The 15,849-nt window shown below is 34.7% G+C and overlaps 2 protein-coding genes across 2 annotated transcripts in view; one reads left to right on the forward strand and one right to left on the reverse strand.

Moving 5' to 3' along the window:
- LOC148942114 (venom allergen 3 homolog) overlaps positions 1-12,747 on the forward strand; it is a 29,123-nt gene extending 16,376 nt beyond the window's left edge. The window contains exons 2-3 of the mRNA XM_089103234.1: positions 4,671-4,803; positions 12,327-12,747. Coding sequence (XP_088959360.1) covers positions 4,671-4,803; positions 12,327-12,567 — 374 coding nt within the window. The 3' untranslated portion in view covers positions 12,568-12,747. The remainder of the gene's footprint in view (positions 1-4,670; positions 4,804-12,326) is intronic.
- A 1,071-nt stretch (positions 12,748-13,818) lies between these two features.
- Positions 13,819-15,849, reverse strand: part of sprt (PDZ domain-containing protein sprite) — an 85,238-nt gene continuing 83,207 nt past the window's right edge. Inside the window, exon 8 of the mRNA XM_089103056.1 lies at positions 13,819-15,033. Within this exon, the coding sequence (XP_088959182.1) occupies positions 14,028-15,033 (1,006 nt within the window). The 3' untranslated portion in view covers positions 13,819-14,027. The remainder of the gene's footprint in view (positions 15,034-15,849) is intronic.

The following is a 15,849-nucleotide window of genomic DNA, read 5'->3' on the forward strand; positions in this document are numbered from 1 at the left end:
TATTTATAGTGAAGCGTTTCTTAACCGTATGTTTACCCAAATATTCAACACTTACCATTTTTCAACACCATCCACAAAACTCAATTCCTCCTAGAACTATTTAAACTAAATACTTACCCCCGCATCCAACAGAAAGTTCTGACAGACGCAATAGCCTTATTTATAGTCGAATGTTTAACCGAATATTTAACAAGTACCATTTTTCCACACCAGCCACAAAACTCGATTCCTCCTAGAATTATTTAAACTAAATATTTATCCCTGCCGCGAAAATACATTTAATAAATACACAATAGCATATTTTTTTTTTATGCTTTTATTAAACCTGGTAGCCCTTTTTACGAAAAAAAAGGGGTACCCCCCCGTGCACCTGACCCCCCCTGTTACCTGACCAATTGTAGAACCACAATAACACCAAGCAACTTGCTACAATGTAAACTAACCATCGTTCAACTAACACCTATATTACAACCACCCCCCTACGAAAACTGGTCATCCATTTCTTTTTAAATTTACAATATTTTTCAAACTTTACTTACGTATTATACATACCACATCGGCGAGGTAAAGCTAGGTCAAGTCACAATGTCATTCTATCGTTACTTTTCAATTAAGCTATTGAATACTTTCTAGCAATGCCCCTTGTAAGCGTCTACGAAAATATCTTTTCGAAAATATCTTTTCTAAAAAAAAAAATTCGCAAATATCGTAAACTAAAGAAGTAATTACATCCTTGCAAATAAAAACTATTCTCTTTGAATTCAATTCTCTTACTAATTTCAGAGAATCTAATTTGAAACCTGAATATATACAAAAAATAATTAGCTTCTAAAAAAGAAGAGACACCGGTTTTTTGAACTAAAAAAAAAAGACATTGAACTTTGAAATTGCGTCGTTCCTAGAGTGTAAAGACCTGTAGACCTGTTTGTACGCAAATGACCCTGGTAACCGTACAATGCATTGAAAACCTAAACACATATCTATGCCTTCAGGCGTAAGTTTCCTTGTCCCCTTTCAAGTCCCCTTTCAATGCATTGTACGGTTACTACTCCCCCCCTAAAAAAAAACTTTTTTCCCTAAGCCCATCCGATAAAAATTTTTAATACCAATTTCATTAAAAATAGTTGAAAGGTCAGATAAAAAAAATTCCTGTGTCGACGGAACCCGCCAGGGCCCGGAGGCAGGCGTTGTAACTAATGCTCTGGGGACATATATAGTTCTTATAGAAGGGATGCTCGTATAAACTTCGGAGAGGGCTCCTATCATTGGAAATTGAAAGTTCTTGTTCACTTTTTAAGAGTCAAAAGAGATCGGAGGATAACTACCCCCCCCCCCCTCCTCCACGCCCTAAATGCATGAAATAAAAATTTTGAGATAGACATTTTTTTGAAAATAGTTTAAAGTTCTTATAACAAAATACTCAGGTATCGACACAGCCCCCTAGGGCCCGGGGGTAGGCGTTGTAAGTTATGCCCTGGGAGCATATATGGTTGTTATGGAAGGGATGCTCGTATAAAATTCCTAGAGGGCTCATTTGAATGAAAATTGCAAGTTGTAATTCACTTTTTAAGAGTCAAAAGTGATTGGGGGGCGGCTAGCCCCCCTCCCCCCACTCCATTTATTTTTTTTCCCAGAGGCACTTCATATAGAAGGGGTCGTCGTATAAACTTCAAAGGGGGCTCATTCGATTGAAAATTGAGAGTTTTAGTGCCCTTTTTAAGATTCAAAAGTGATCAGAGGGCAACTGGCCCCTCCCCCAATTTGAGGTAGCCATTTTGTTAAAAATAGTTCAAAGATCATATAACAAAAACTCCTCTACGTATGGTCATTTCGTTAAAAATAGTTCAAAGGTCAGATGAGAAAAACTCCTATGTCGACCCCCCCCCCTACGGCCGGGGCAGGCGTTGTAAGTATTGCTATGGGGCATATATTGTTCTTATGGAAGGTATGCTCGTATAAACTTCAGAGAGAGTTAATTTGAATGGAAATTAAAAGTTGTAGTCCATTTTCACAGAGTGAAAAAAGATCAGAGGACAACTAGCCCCTCCCGCCCTCCACGACTTTGGGTGTACCAGATGGACAAACCCATCCGATAAAAGTTTCTGGTGACCATTTTGTTAAAAATAATTCAACCATCAGACATTAAAATTTCGAGGTCGATACAACCCCCATAACCCAAAGATTCGTGTCGTTAGTTATACTCTAGAGGTAGATGCTGTCCTTATAGAGAGGATGATTGTACGAACTTCAGAGAGGGCTCATTGACTTAAAATAGAAAGCTCTAGGTTCCTTTTAAAGAGTCGAAAGAGAACGAAGGTTAATCTAGGTCCCCCACGCCTTTTTTCCCCAAACCCATCTGATAAAAAATTTTAGATAGTAATTTTGTTTTAAATAGTTCAAACATCAGATAATAAAAAGTCCGAGGTTGACACAAACCCATTTTTTCACTTTGATATTGTTACTTTGATAACAGTTTTGATACTTTGATGAATATTTGATTTATTTTTTTTTTAAGTTTGATTTTGAAATAAGAAATTTTAAAAAACTTGAATTTTTTTGCAATCAAAAACGAACAAAAATTATTAAAAAAACTTTCCGAAAAATGATTTTTTCAAAGAAAAGTAAAGGTCATTTTAAACTTCAGCTCAGAATATACAAATACCTTTTAAAATTCAAACTCAAAACGACCAGAATTACTGTTAAAGAATAAATGAAACCCAAAACGAACAGAAATTAAATAAACAATCGTAGCAAAAACATACAACAAGTAATACTATAAATGAATAAATAGATCTTAAGCGAGTAATGCTTAGATTGAATATGAATATCAAGGTTAAAACGAAAAAAAACATTTTGCTATTGAAGTATAAGTTAAACTTGAAACGAACAGAAATTGAATGAACGATCCATGCAAACAACAATACAATCGATATTCATGTAAATTAATGAATGAATCTTAAAACGAGTGAAACTTAAACTGAATATGCAAATCAAGCTTGATACGAACAAAAATAACTAAAAACAAGAGCTTGGGTATGACATGCTTCTCTCACTGTAATAATCTAAAACCTACTGCGTCATTGGCAATTTACTGAAAACTTTAGGCGTTTTGAACAGTCTTGGAAAATATAAAAAACATCAAATTGAAGATTTGATGCATAATGATATTACTTGTTGAAAGATCCATCAGTTCAAGAATTTATTTCACTGTAATTGTATTTTTATTTTCAATGCTGTAAGAACTGGAAAAGAAAATATTTGTAATATAATCCGTTTTCAAATAAGCGCCAATGACGCAGTAGGCTTGGTTTTTATTTACAGTTAGGAAAAGAGGCAGTATCCAAACACTTGTTTGTAGGGAAACTATATTCGTCCTTAACAACTTTAAAAAGAGCTAATAAATCAAACTGAATATTTGATGTATAATGATATTAATTGCTGAAAGCTAACCAGTTCAAAATGTTAATATAGTTTTAATGTTTATTTTCAATATGAAGTACAAAAGAAAATATTTGTCATAAAATTGGTTTTCAGTAACGCCAATGACTTTTAAAGTGACTTTTTAGACTTTTACAGTGAGAGAAGGAGGTCATACCCAAACTCTTGTTTTTGGTGATTTTTGTTCGTTTCAAGCTTGATTTACACATTTAATTCAAGCTTCACTCGTTTTAAGATTTATTAATTAATTTACATTAATATCTATTGTATGTTTGTTTGCATTGATTGTTTATTTAATTTCTGTTCGTTTTAAGTTTCATTTATACTTCAATAGCAAAATATTTTTTTTCGTTTTAAGCTCGATTTTCATATTCAGTCTAAGCATTACTCGCTTAAGATCTATTTAGTCATTTATATTATTACTTGTTGTATGTTTTTGTTACGATTGTTTATTTGATTTCTGTTCGTTTTGGGTTTCATTTATTGTTTAATAGTAATTTGTGGTCGTTTTGAGTTTGAATTTTAAAAGGTATTTGTATCTGCTGAGCTTAAGTTTAAAATGGACTTTACTTTTCTTTAAAAAACTCATTTTTCTGAGAGTTTTTTTTAATTAATCTGACAAAGCGGTACACATTCTGTGGTAAAGTATAAGAAATGTAGGAACGGAAACCAATGTTTAATGCCCTATTTTAGCAAAAACTCATTTTAACTTTTTTAGTTTCACTGTTTAAGCTAGACAAAGATCTTGTTTTAACATTTAATGTGCATGTTTAAGAAACCTAAATACGAACAAGCATCAACATATCTAGCTGGAATAAGTTTACTCCCGATATTTTCTTATATTTGTTGAGTTTTGAAAAACTATTGCTTTACTGAAAACAAAAATCCAACGAAAAACAATAAGATGTTTTTTTAAGAGCAGATATGTCCTAAAGTAAACTTGAATAATAAAAGACCAATTTATAAGGCTTTCAGTTGTCTTTCACTGATCATTATGTTCGTAGTTTTTAGTATCAATTAAAACACCCTAAAAACCAAAGCAAACTGAGTTTCCAGCAAAGCCCTAGTTCTTCAGAATTTTATAACTAAAGGGAGGCATCACGAGCCATTTTTTTCAATTTATTTTTGTAGATGTATGTTTTGAATAATCTCTGAATTAATCATTTTTATTCGTTTTGAATTTAAACCTCCATAGGAGAAACTTGGTTTCCTTTAAATCAATTTATTTCTAGAGCGATATGGAGTCGGTCAAAACCTTGGGATCCGGTACTCATCTCGCTCTGAAAAAGCAAACTGGGAAGCAGTAATCGATAGTTGGTATAATGAAGTTGAATTTGTTAATAGAAGATTAGTACAGCGACTAAGGTAAGACATTCATTTTACGGAGTCAGTGCTCAAGCTTTGCTCATTGTAAAGAGCCACGTACATCTCATGCATTATTTTTTTCCATGCCTTTTCCTACAGAACAGGGGTCAATGAAGCTGAGAATTGGGCTCATTTCATTTCAGTTCGTTTATTCATTTCAGTTCGTTTAATTTCAAAATTATATTATACATAACGTCAATCTAAGTGGCTGCCCAAAAAAAGACATGAAAGCATCTGACACTGGGCGACCACACATACAACAAACACTTAACAAACAAAACTCTTAACAAACAAACAAAGCAAACAAAAAACGAAATAAAACAACGAAATAATGTACAATATCTCTCATGAAAATAAACCAGATATGCAATAGTGATAGATCACTTTCTCAAGCATCTTGGAGAATAACGGAAATATTCAGATTTGTCTCCAATTTCCCATATCTGTCTTCTAACCTCCTTTGAATAGATTTGTTACTTTAGCCTATTTCAAGGCATCTGGGAAGTTTCCTGTTGTCAGGGATATGTAAATAATGTGAAGCAGGGAAGGAAGCAGACACATCACACATCGTTGTGGCTTTAATTGTCCTTAGATTTACACCATCAATCCCAGCAGAATTTGATTTAATATTCTTAACAATTCTTATAACCTCATCACTTGTGAATTTTTAAACCGAAACACCTGTCCTTCTCCTCGATCATCCACAAATTCATCCGGAAGAAAAATTTCTGAATCATTTCTAGCACTTTCATGAACTGAATTGAATTGAATTGGATTAATCTTTATTAAACAAAAAAAAATAATCATTCACAAGTAGCCGTTCCAGAAGAAACAAAGCTCTGAGGATGAACGACTACAACAACCAACATCAATAAATTCATCTAAATAACTCAATATATATACATATACATACACATGTAATACACATAAAATAATAACAAGTAAAATAAATCTCAAAAATCAATCTCTCGTCAAAAAAAAATATATATATATATATAAATATATTAAAGTAAATAAAAATAAAAAAAGAAAACTCAAACTATGGTTCCTCATCCTCCCCACCCAATAAATACTTCTTTAATATTTTCTTAAATGGCTGTAGATGTTCAGCCACCTTAATGCTTATCGGAAGCAGATTCCAAACACTCGGTCCCAAATAGCAAAACATAAATCCTGCCTGAGTACTCTGCCTATGCTAAATCACAAGGTTATCCATAATTCTAGTACTATACTCATGTAAGCAACTATTACTCTTATAAAAATGAGAAAAGTATCTGGGCATATATCATTTCGACATTGATATACAAAAATTGCAGCCTGATAATCCCTAAGCTGTCCAATATTCATCGCTTTTAACTTTCTATAGCAGGTCACTGTATAATTAAAAACTTTCACATATTCTCCAATTATTCTAACCACACTATTTTGTAAAATTTGGATATATTTATAATGGGAATACAAATCACTAGCCCATAAAGCATAATTACACAAAATATAATTATCAACTGTAGTTTGATATAAGAGAATTAAAACTTTATTTGAAAGAAAATATTTCAACCGACGAATAACTTCAACTCCTCTAGCCACTTTAGTAGCAACTAAATCGCTGTGCCGTTTCCAAGATAAATACAATACACATAAAAACCAAGGTATCGCACACAATTTACCTGATTCAATGCTCTCCACTCAATAAAATTTGTGTCTGGAGACCCTGCTTCAAGAAACGTACAGCTAACAATAAAAGGAGAGCCGTTAGAAAATGTTGACTCCTTCGTCTACCAAGGGAGCCTCCTAACTTCTGATAACGACTGCTCGAAACCGATCAAACGAAGACTAGGCCTGGCAAGCGCCAGCTTCAAGAACTTCTTGCCAATGTGGAAAAACAAGACTCTGTCAACTTCTCTGAAGGTGCGACTCTGCAACTCTCATCATATTCCCAATCGCTTTATGCTCAAGTGAAACTTGGTCAATAAAGGCTGATGATGAGCGAAGAATCTCCACTTTTGAAACTAAATGCCTTAGACGCATTGCGGGGATTACCTACATTGACCGAGTCTCAAATGAAGACCTCCGAAAACTACTCCGTTGTCCCCACACCCTCAAGGACTGTGTCAGAAGCCAGCAGCTCCGCTGGCTTGGCCATATCTAGCGAATTTCAGCCAAGCAGATTTCAAAAATCACATTCGAAGGACGTGTTCACGGCACGCGCCCTAGTTACCGACCTCGTAAGAGATGGACCGACAATTTCCCGGCCCACAGCCTCCCCCAGCTACTTCATCTAGCGCCAGACAGTTCGAATTACCGTCACCACATCCATAATTTTCTCAGAAGAGAAGAAGCCCCAAACACAGCCAGAAAGGCAGGACGGGACTTAAGTCAGGTAAGTCAAGTCAAGTCATGATTTACACCCTTCATTGTTCGCTTTGAAGCATTGGCATAGTTATCTTCGAAAGATACAAGATTCCCAGTTATCAACCCTTGAAAAACATGAGATCGGCAGCAAAAAGCGGCAAACTTGAATATAGATCCTTTTAATTTGATGACATTAACGATAAAGACCGGCCAAAGTAGGAATCCTTTGAATTGGGCCAAAGGATGATCCCTTCTTGAACTCTGCCATTATGAAAACAATGATAAAAAAAACTATCTAAAAAAACTTATCTTTACGTTGGCAGGCCAATGGAATACAGTGGCGATCACCCGTATTGGAATGGTAGCCCAGTGGGCTGTGAAGCCTGCTAATCTATCCATTGCGTTCTGAAGTCCATTATAAACTTTATCCAGATAAAATAATCCTATCCAAATAAAAAAGTCCAGTTATACATTTAATATAACCAGAAAGTGTTTTTTTTTTCACCGATAACTCTTTCAGCGCACAGAGGCGTTCACTGATTGAATAATATTGAAATACTAAATAGGATCAGTTTGATCAGGCAAACTTCTTTCAATTTGTAATGTTCCTGAACAGTTTGAAACTTACAACCATAAATACCTGGAACAAGAGGAACTTAATGTAAAAAAAAAAAAAATTCATTTGGTACCACAGTCAACCCAATAATGGAGTCCCAACAAACCCAAAAACAATTTTCGTTGGTTTGCTCAAAACTTAGATATCCTCAACAGCTCCCCCGAAAAAGGACCTAGAACCATTTTCTCCAAAAGTCTTGAAAAGCACACCCATAAGCTTTTGCTCCAATGGGAGCCCTCATGCGTCAAAAGATTAGGTTGGGAGAAAGGATCGCCAAAAATTGGACCCAGAAACTATTTTTCTCAATTAGCTTGAAACTTCTGGGCTGTCAGAAAGTTCTTGGATCAAGGAGACCCCAATTTGCAACAAAAAAGTTCAAAAAAGCATTGATTCGTCTGAAAACGAGTCAAGAAAGACGCCAACAAACACTTCGCTTCTGAACAGGTCCAGATTTAAAAGCACATATTTCTGTCACTGTAAGCTATAAACTGTAAATAAGAGAAAAAGAAATAAACAAAAAGTAAAAGACACAAAAGAAAACACAAAAAAAAGACAAGCATTTCAGAAGTCAGAACAGAGTCTAAATTTTATATTCAAATTACGACGGTGATAAGAAGACTGCATAAGAAAATAGAGAGCAACTAAAGACCTTAGGGAGACATCTTTGGAGCTGAAGAAAGTGAAGGATGTCACAAGAAAAAAAAAATTAACTAATTCAAGATCAAGTAACGGTTTAGTTTCAAAGCGATTAGTTTCCATAATTAGAATCGAAGCCTTATTCTTAATCGTTGAAAGTAATCAGAAGAGAAGAAAAAGTTGAAATCCATATAATCCAGGAATGCGGTAAATCAGACTGAATTAAACGAATGGTTTACGATTTTCCAAATAAATCCACAAAATTGTATTTAGCTTTCTTAGAATAATAAGACTCCTGCATACTTTTCTTCCGAGAATTAAGTGATAAAATTTTTAAACTTGACAAATGAGACTTTTTGAGATATAAACTTCAGGTATATGGGGCAAGCCTGTGAGATGTTTTGAAAAACCAAAATGAACTAAATGAATGCATTTCATGATGTATGGGTATGGTGAAGATATGTATAACGTGCTTTGGCTAAGTTCTGCAGCCGATGAATTCACTGGTCTTTAGAGTTCTTTGGCCTTTGTTAGGCTAACCATCCCAAAAGGTGTCTTTTACCTACTTAAAATTCATCAAACCAAACTTTGGATCAAACTGACGTCCGGTAGACAAGCTTTGGCACGCCCACGGATCATCCAGACGTATATGTTTCTGGTAGCCCACTAAAATGTATGAGATCTCAGAACTAAATTTGACCAGTTCCTATATTTGGCAAAAATCTCTCAAAGAGTCTATTATTTGCATTACTGGATTCAATCTCATCCACGAAATACTGAGCAGTGAGGGTGCCATACAGAGGTACACACTCCTCAGGCGAAACCGACTACGCACCAACGGCACGAAATATCAAGGAGGAGGTGTCTCAATTTATATACTGAGCCATATACCGTACACATGTTTGAACCTCTCAAACTATGCCGGCGAAGAAGCTCTGTGTGTTAGGGTGACCCCTGCAGACAACTCCGTAATCTCTGGTATTATATATAACCCTTCAACCTGTCAGATTATTAGCTACCTTGAAATGTCCCTCGATTACATTAGGGGTAAAAACGCCAAGTTTGTCATTACTCCCAAATAATCCCTACCAACAGAGGGCGAACGACTCATCCGGGATTACAAAAGAGGAGATTTTGGATGGCTTAAGAATCGAATTTGCCTCTCAGCAATAGAGAGCCTTCCTCCTTGAAGGCCTTCAGAAACCTTCTCAAAAGTACCAGTGGCTCCAAGTCGACTCTATCTCAAGGCATATTCCATCTTCCTTCAGTGCCGGATTTTCTAGAACTTGTCATGGCTTTTCCGGCTCTTTTTTCGCTTGGGAGCCTTTTGTTAGACATGGAAATCTACCCATGTCAACCCTACCCCTAAACCCAATGGCATTCCAACGAGCGGGGTGCTAAAAGAATCCCAGTGATCTCCTCTCCTGCATTGGGAAAGTCCACGAAAGCGTTTCCATTCATGCATTTAATCAGTACCTGGAACAAAATAATCTTTTCGGTGACTACCAGTTCGAATTCTCCTAGAAAAGGTCAATTCTTGACTGCCTATTGGTTAAGCACCAGGATTTTATTGGCCTTCTAGCAAAAGGAAACGACACCAGGCTATTATCATTTGACTTAGCTAAACCTTTACACAGAGTGTGATAATGTGGCCAACTAAAAAAAAACTAAGCGAATCGTGTCCGATGACTTCTGTTGAAAGTTTTCGAGAGCTTTCTTTCTGATCGTTCATTGTGGGTTTTTCTTGATGGGGTAGCTTCCCGCGAATACATAGTGAAGGTAGGCGTGCCCCTGGATAGTATCTTCATAGCTACGCTTTCTTTTGTCATGAAAACAAAACAAGATAATGAGCAAATTTATGAAGACACTGAATGACGCAATGAATACAACTTAAGCAGATATTGTGGCTATAGGCCTACATGCAACAGCCATCATTAGCGACATAACAAACTAAATAAAAAAATAAAAATAAAAGAAAGTTACCCAAAACATCTCTTCAATAAATACATTTTCAAACTAATATTATAAAATAAATTTTGAAAGAGTATCAGCGTCCTCACTTCACACAGGTTCAGCCAAAGCTGACAAAAAACGAAGTTATTCATTAATGCTTTTTGAATTTATGAAAAATTTGAACGACTCCTTACTGCAATATTTGCCATTTATACTGCTAGTCTTGTATTCCTTCTAGAAAGAGGTTCATTTTTATTGGTTCCTAATTTTATTTTATTCAGTATTATATATCATTAAGTTTACTAAGGAATCATTAAGTTATTAAGGAATAATAAGATTCAAGGTTTAATTTTCTTAATATTTACGATTCAAGTTCTTATTAACAAATTGTAGCTAGCTAGCTGATAGAGAAGTATTATGTCTGAAGAAAAAAAGAAGAGATTTAAGTCTTCACTTTAAAGTCCCCACCACCAGGATGGTGCCACCCTTGTTGCCCACATATTGACCTATATAGTAACGCTAATTCTACTCTTGTCTTTCATTACCAGCTTCCATGCTCCACGAACAATTCTCAGTATGGTTAAGATGCAGTTTAAACAGTAATTTCAAGTAGTGTTCTGAGTGGCCAGTTTTCTTTTAGAACATTGCTATCACGGTAAATAGATCAAGATCGTACTGGTATCTTGAGCTAGCACAGACCTTGACAATGATAAAAATTAATTTGACCAGTAACAAAACACAAATTCACTCTATTTGAAAGGGCCCTTCGATTTATCATGGCTTCGACACTACGACAAAGAAAAAAATTTTAAAAGTGGATTAGCCTGCGAGTTTTGAATTTTTTTTTCTCAGATTGTGTTGTACTTGGAGCCTTAGCTCCACATACTCCACATACAGTCTTAAACTTGCATTCAAAGGGTCAACATCAGTATTGGATATTATACGGACATTAATAATTCAGTAAGTTGTAGTGAACAAAATAACATTTCGCAATAGGGATTAGTGACGTATAATCCTGACATACTTATATAATGTCGATACCTGGTTAGTGAGGAGATTTATACAAAAACTGATAATTATTGGCTTGGATATGGACTTTGATTTTGGACATACGATTGAAAATATTGCTTAAGAAAACTAAGTAACTAATGATGGAAAATATGGAGAGTAAAATCCGTCGTTCATATGGTGTGATTGTAAGTTCCCAATTCCATTTGAATAGTGCCCTTCTCGCAAGGATTTATAACAGTGTAGCCCTGCCACATATTCTTTATTTAGTGCCGTTTTACCGAATATTTAGTGAATTTGATCTTCTTAGAATGAAGCGTGCGTTTTTTAGATATGCTAAGTTTCTACTGCGAGTCCCCCCGTGGACCCGTAACTAGTACTTCATAAGAAAATATAGCCTATCGGATCCATGTGTCAAGCTATGTGAGCTTAATGCTCATATGTGCAGTAAGGAAACTGGTCATGAATGGCAAAATGTCATTTTTTGATGTTTAATGTTGGTTTTTGCTTTTGATTCTTTGATTTTCTTCTCTTTTTTTTTGTTTTAGATGTACTCCATCTTTCTTTTTTCTTTTTGTATGATGGGTCATAAATAAATACATACATACATACATACATACATAAGTACTTAGCACCTCTGAGTGAGGCATGCTTTTTATGCTCAGGGACACGGTTGATTTGGGACATTCGAGCCAATCAGATAGAAAAGAATTAAAAAACAAACTGAAATTTATCTTATACATTAAAAGCCCACTTACAATGAAATTTCACTAATTCTGAGATTAGCTTTCACTAATTTGAACCAATAAAAAATTTTCAGGCAATCAGAAATTTTTATACAAAATCTTTGTGAGAGGACCTTAAGCATGGCAGTTTAGACTTATTTTAATTAGGCCTAGATATAAAACATTGATTTTTTCTAAGAAGTATACAATATTGTACAAAGTATCCATTACAGCTCTAGTAGCCTAAGCAGAATTGGCCATTACACGCAGATAGTAGCAGCTAACACAGAGGCAATTGGCTGCTCCGCTGTTACTTATGAAGACCCAGGTGGACGATTTCAAAATACTATACTCTTCGTCTGCAACTACGGCCCACTTGGTAATTTCATAGGAAGACCTCTTTACGAAATCGGAGAGCCTTGTTCAGCCTGTCCTGCCGGTACGAAATGTGTAGCAGGTGGGCTCTGTGCGTAAAGCGGCACTTCAAGAATCTACATAAGCATTTTAATACTTTTATATGTTTTTTTGTGATATCACATTAAAAGTTTCACTGATAAGTCTTATAATTCCACAGAAAATTAGTTAATTTGTCACACAAAAAGGGAGTTGTGGTGAAAATTAGACGATTAAAGAAAGCTTGCCCAGTTCACTTAGAGCCTTAGCATTTGAAGAGAAGACATCATGTAAAAGTATGACGCATATTTTTTAGTAGCATACGTCAACAAATCGTATTTTTAATTATAGATTACGCGATTACTTATTTATGTGATTTCCCCTTCTAAGTTCAGTCATCTTTTTCAAATGTTTTTTAAAATTAATTTTAATTGCATTCTATGCTCAGAAATTGCTGGCGTCTGCTGTATGAGCTATTTTGTCAAGCCTTCTTTTTTCACTATTATATTGAGAGAGGTTAATCTGTTTTACACAGCCTGGCCAATGATTAATGAATATTGACTAGGACCATCTTTTGCCCTTTTTATGTTTCCTTTGATGATGCGAACACTAACAATTCTATGGACGAAGCAAATCAAAGTACAACTAAGAATGGTTTAGTGTTATACAACAAATATAGAACCATTTAAAGAATTATAATGAATGGAGTCCATTGTCTGTAATCTTCAAAGCATCGATAGAAGACCGTAACTGGAACTGAATAACATATTCAAAATTAAGACCTAAACGTATTCAAAAATTTAACATTTAAACGTATTAAAAAAATTGAGTTTTAGCTTGCGCATTGGCCGATATTTTTTCTCCAGTTATTGTATCAACTGTGAAACAAATCTATCTGCCTACATTTCTTGTTTTACTTCTTTTTTCGAGCCAGTACAGGTAAGTTTTTACAATTATCAAACTTGTCTTACATTGCTTTAGCTGTTTAATACAATCCTAATAAAAACAAGGAGTGGGAAGGGGGGGGGGGGGGTTAGATGTGATCAAATTTGTCGTCAATGAGTTTAAAAGCCTATACCTCGGAGGTCGCTTGAAAGTCTGGACTTGATCCACTTTAACCCAGAGAATTTTCATTGGGAAAAATGGTACTTAAGCTCTCCTTCATTTTAAAAATAACGAAAAAATTGTCAAATGTCGGCCAATCAATAACCTAAATTATGCCTCACAAATAAGAAACCTTTGGTATAAAATAAATAGCACATGAAATGAAATGAATAAATAAATAAATAAACTTATGCCAGAATAATAACTTTTGTAAAAGACAAATAATAATAAATAATAATTTTTTTTAATGATAATAAAAAATGATTATAAAGTGAATTATCTAAAATAGATAGCATGGTATATAATGAATAAATAACTACGCAAAGATAGAAGGCCGGAATCGCCTGTGAAAGTATATTATAAAAACTTAGGAAAACGATATAATATTTTATACATAATAGATAATACGTTCCTTGGAATAAATATAATAAAACGGATCAATGGATGGATAAAAGCTTCTTGCCGCTACTCAAAAGAGGCCACTTAAAACCTGGTACAGAGATCAACGAGCCTTTTTCAGATTTCACTGAATTCATACTATTGAAGCCACTTGGGTTTGTATCATACCCATTAATGAACTCATCTTGTCTCCTTTCAATTGATTGCAAGCTTGATGACTTTAGCAAAAAACTAGGCTTTTTTGGTACTGGTGGTTTCAGAAACTTCTTTTCCCGTGGTATAGTTCTATCGATATCACTTGAGTATCCTTTTGGTATTCGATGTCTGTCTCTATGACCGTCAGCAGAGGCAATGCTTCTATTATCTGTTGGTGTTTCACATCGAGATTTCAAGGTTCCAGGTGTAAGATCCGTGGTAGCGTAAAGTGCTTCATGATGATGGATATGACGTCCACTGACAGTATCAATCCCACTAGGTCTAAAGCTATGATCAGACTTCATTGAATAGTTGAATTCTGAAGGTTTCAAATGTGGCTCATTGTAATGATACCCAGAATCATTTGATTTTTCTGAAGGTTTAGAGATATCAGATTTGACTTCTGACTTAACGGAACTTGTATCACTACCTTCTCCTTTTCTCAACAGGGAAGTGCGAGGAGGCTTAGGCTTTTTAATTTTATGTTTTGTGTCCCTCTCAGTTTCTGGGGAATCACCATTCCCTCTTATTTGTCTTAACAAGTTCTCTGTCTCGGTATGGATTATTTCACCGGCTGTGCGCAACTCTGCACAGACGTGCTCCATTTCGTTCACTTGCTCTTCAAGATATGTTATTCTGTGACTCTGTTTTATTTTATCTTGTTTTAAGGCATCTCTTTCCCGTTGAATTGCAGCATATTTTACTTGTAGGTTTTTCAGTTCTGTGTCATAGTCGGAACCCTTTGTCACTTTCCTGAGGATTGTTACAGAGTTCAATCCAGGAATAATCACAGAAAGTGCTTCCTCAAGTGTAGAACAGAACGTGTATGATGAGTTGACTTCCATGATTCTAAAAACAAAAAGGATAGTCAGTGCCTTTCTCATTCTTTTTTGTTTACCTTATATATATTTCACCTTCTTTATTTTACCGTTTTAAATTATATACAAGAGAGAGAGAGAGAGAGAGAGAGGCAAAAATTTTCAACCATTGTGTGGAATTATAAGATCAATCCGTATTTGATAAGAAAAAATTGTTTTAACATTGTCCTCTTATAGCCGAAGGCTATCTATAGTCATTTTGAATAAATACTTACATAGCAACATAAGTTTTTCGCTTCACAATCCAGAAATTGAATTTTGATTGTTGGATTATTAGGCAAAATTTGTCATCATGGAAGAATTTAAAGTGTCACTTAAAATCTAAAATTTAGCCAAAAAATTACCTAGTATTTTAGCAAAATATGAATTTTGGAAAAATCTAAGTAAAAAAATGAATACAATTTACATATAAAAAAATTCTAATATGAATGATTATCAAATTGAGTTTTTTTACGCAAAAAGGAGAACCTAAGAACAACAGAATGATAACAAAAAGAAAAAAAAGACAATGACTTACACATTTTCCCAAACACTAACTAGCACAACTGTCTTGAACAGAATAAAGATTGTCAATTTCATAATCAAAACAAGAATATGTTAGTTGGATTATCTGGTATTATCTAATACCTGATTATCACTCACAGAAAAATTACAGTTTCGATTTTTAAAAGAATTCAAGATTGATGATATTAATTTTCCGATTTCCTTAAGCTGTCCAGTCTGGGGTACTTACGGTTAAACAAATTCCCACAAAACATCTGAATTCCAGATGCCAGGTGAAACACGG

Source organism: Artemia sp. Qi Xiang Cuo, chromosome 17 (genome assembly GCF_049724085.1).
Source record: "Artemia sp. Qi Xiang Cuo chromosome 17, ASM4972408v1, whole genome shotgun sequence".
Lineage (NCBI taxonomy): Eukaryota > Metazoa > Arthropoda > Branchiopoda > Anostraca > Artemiidae > Artemia > Artemia sp. Qi Xiang Cuo.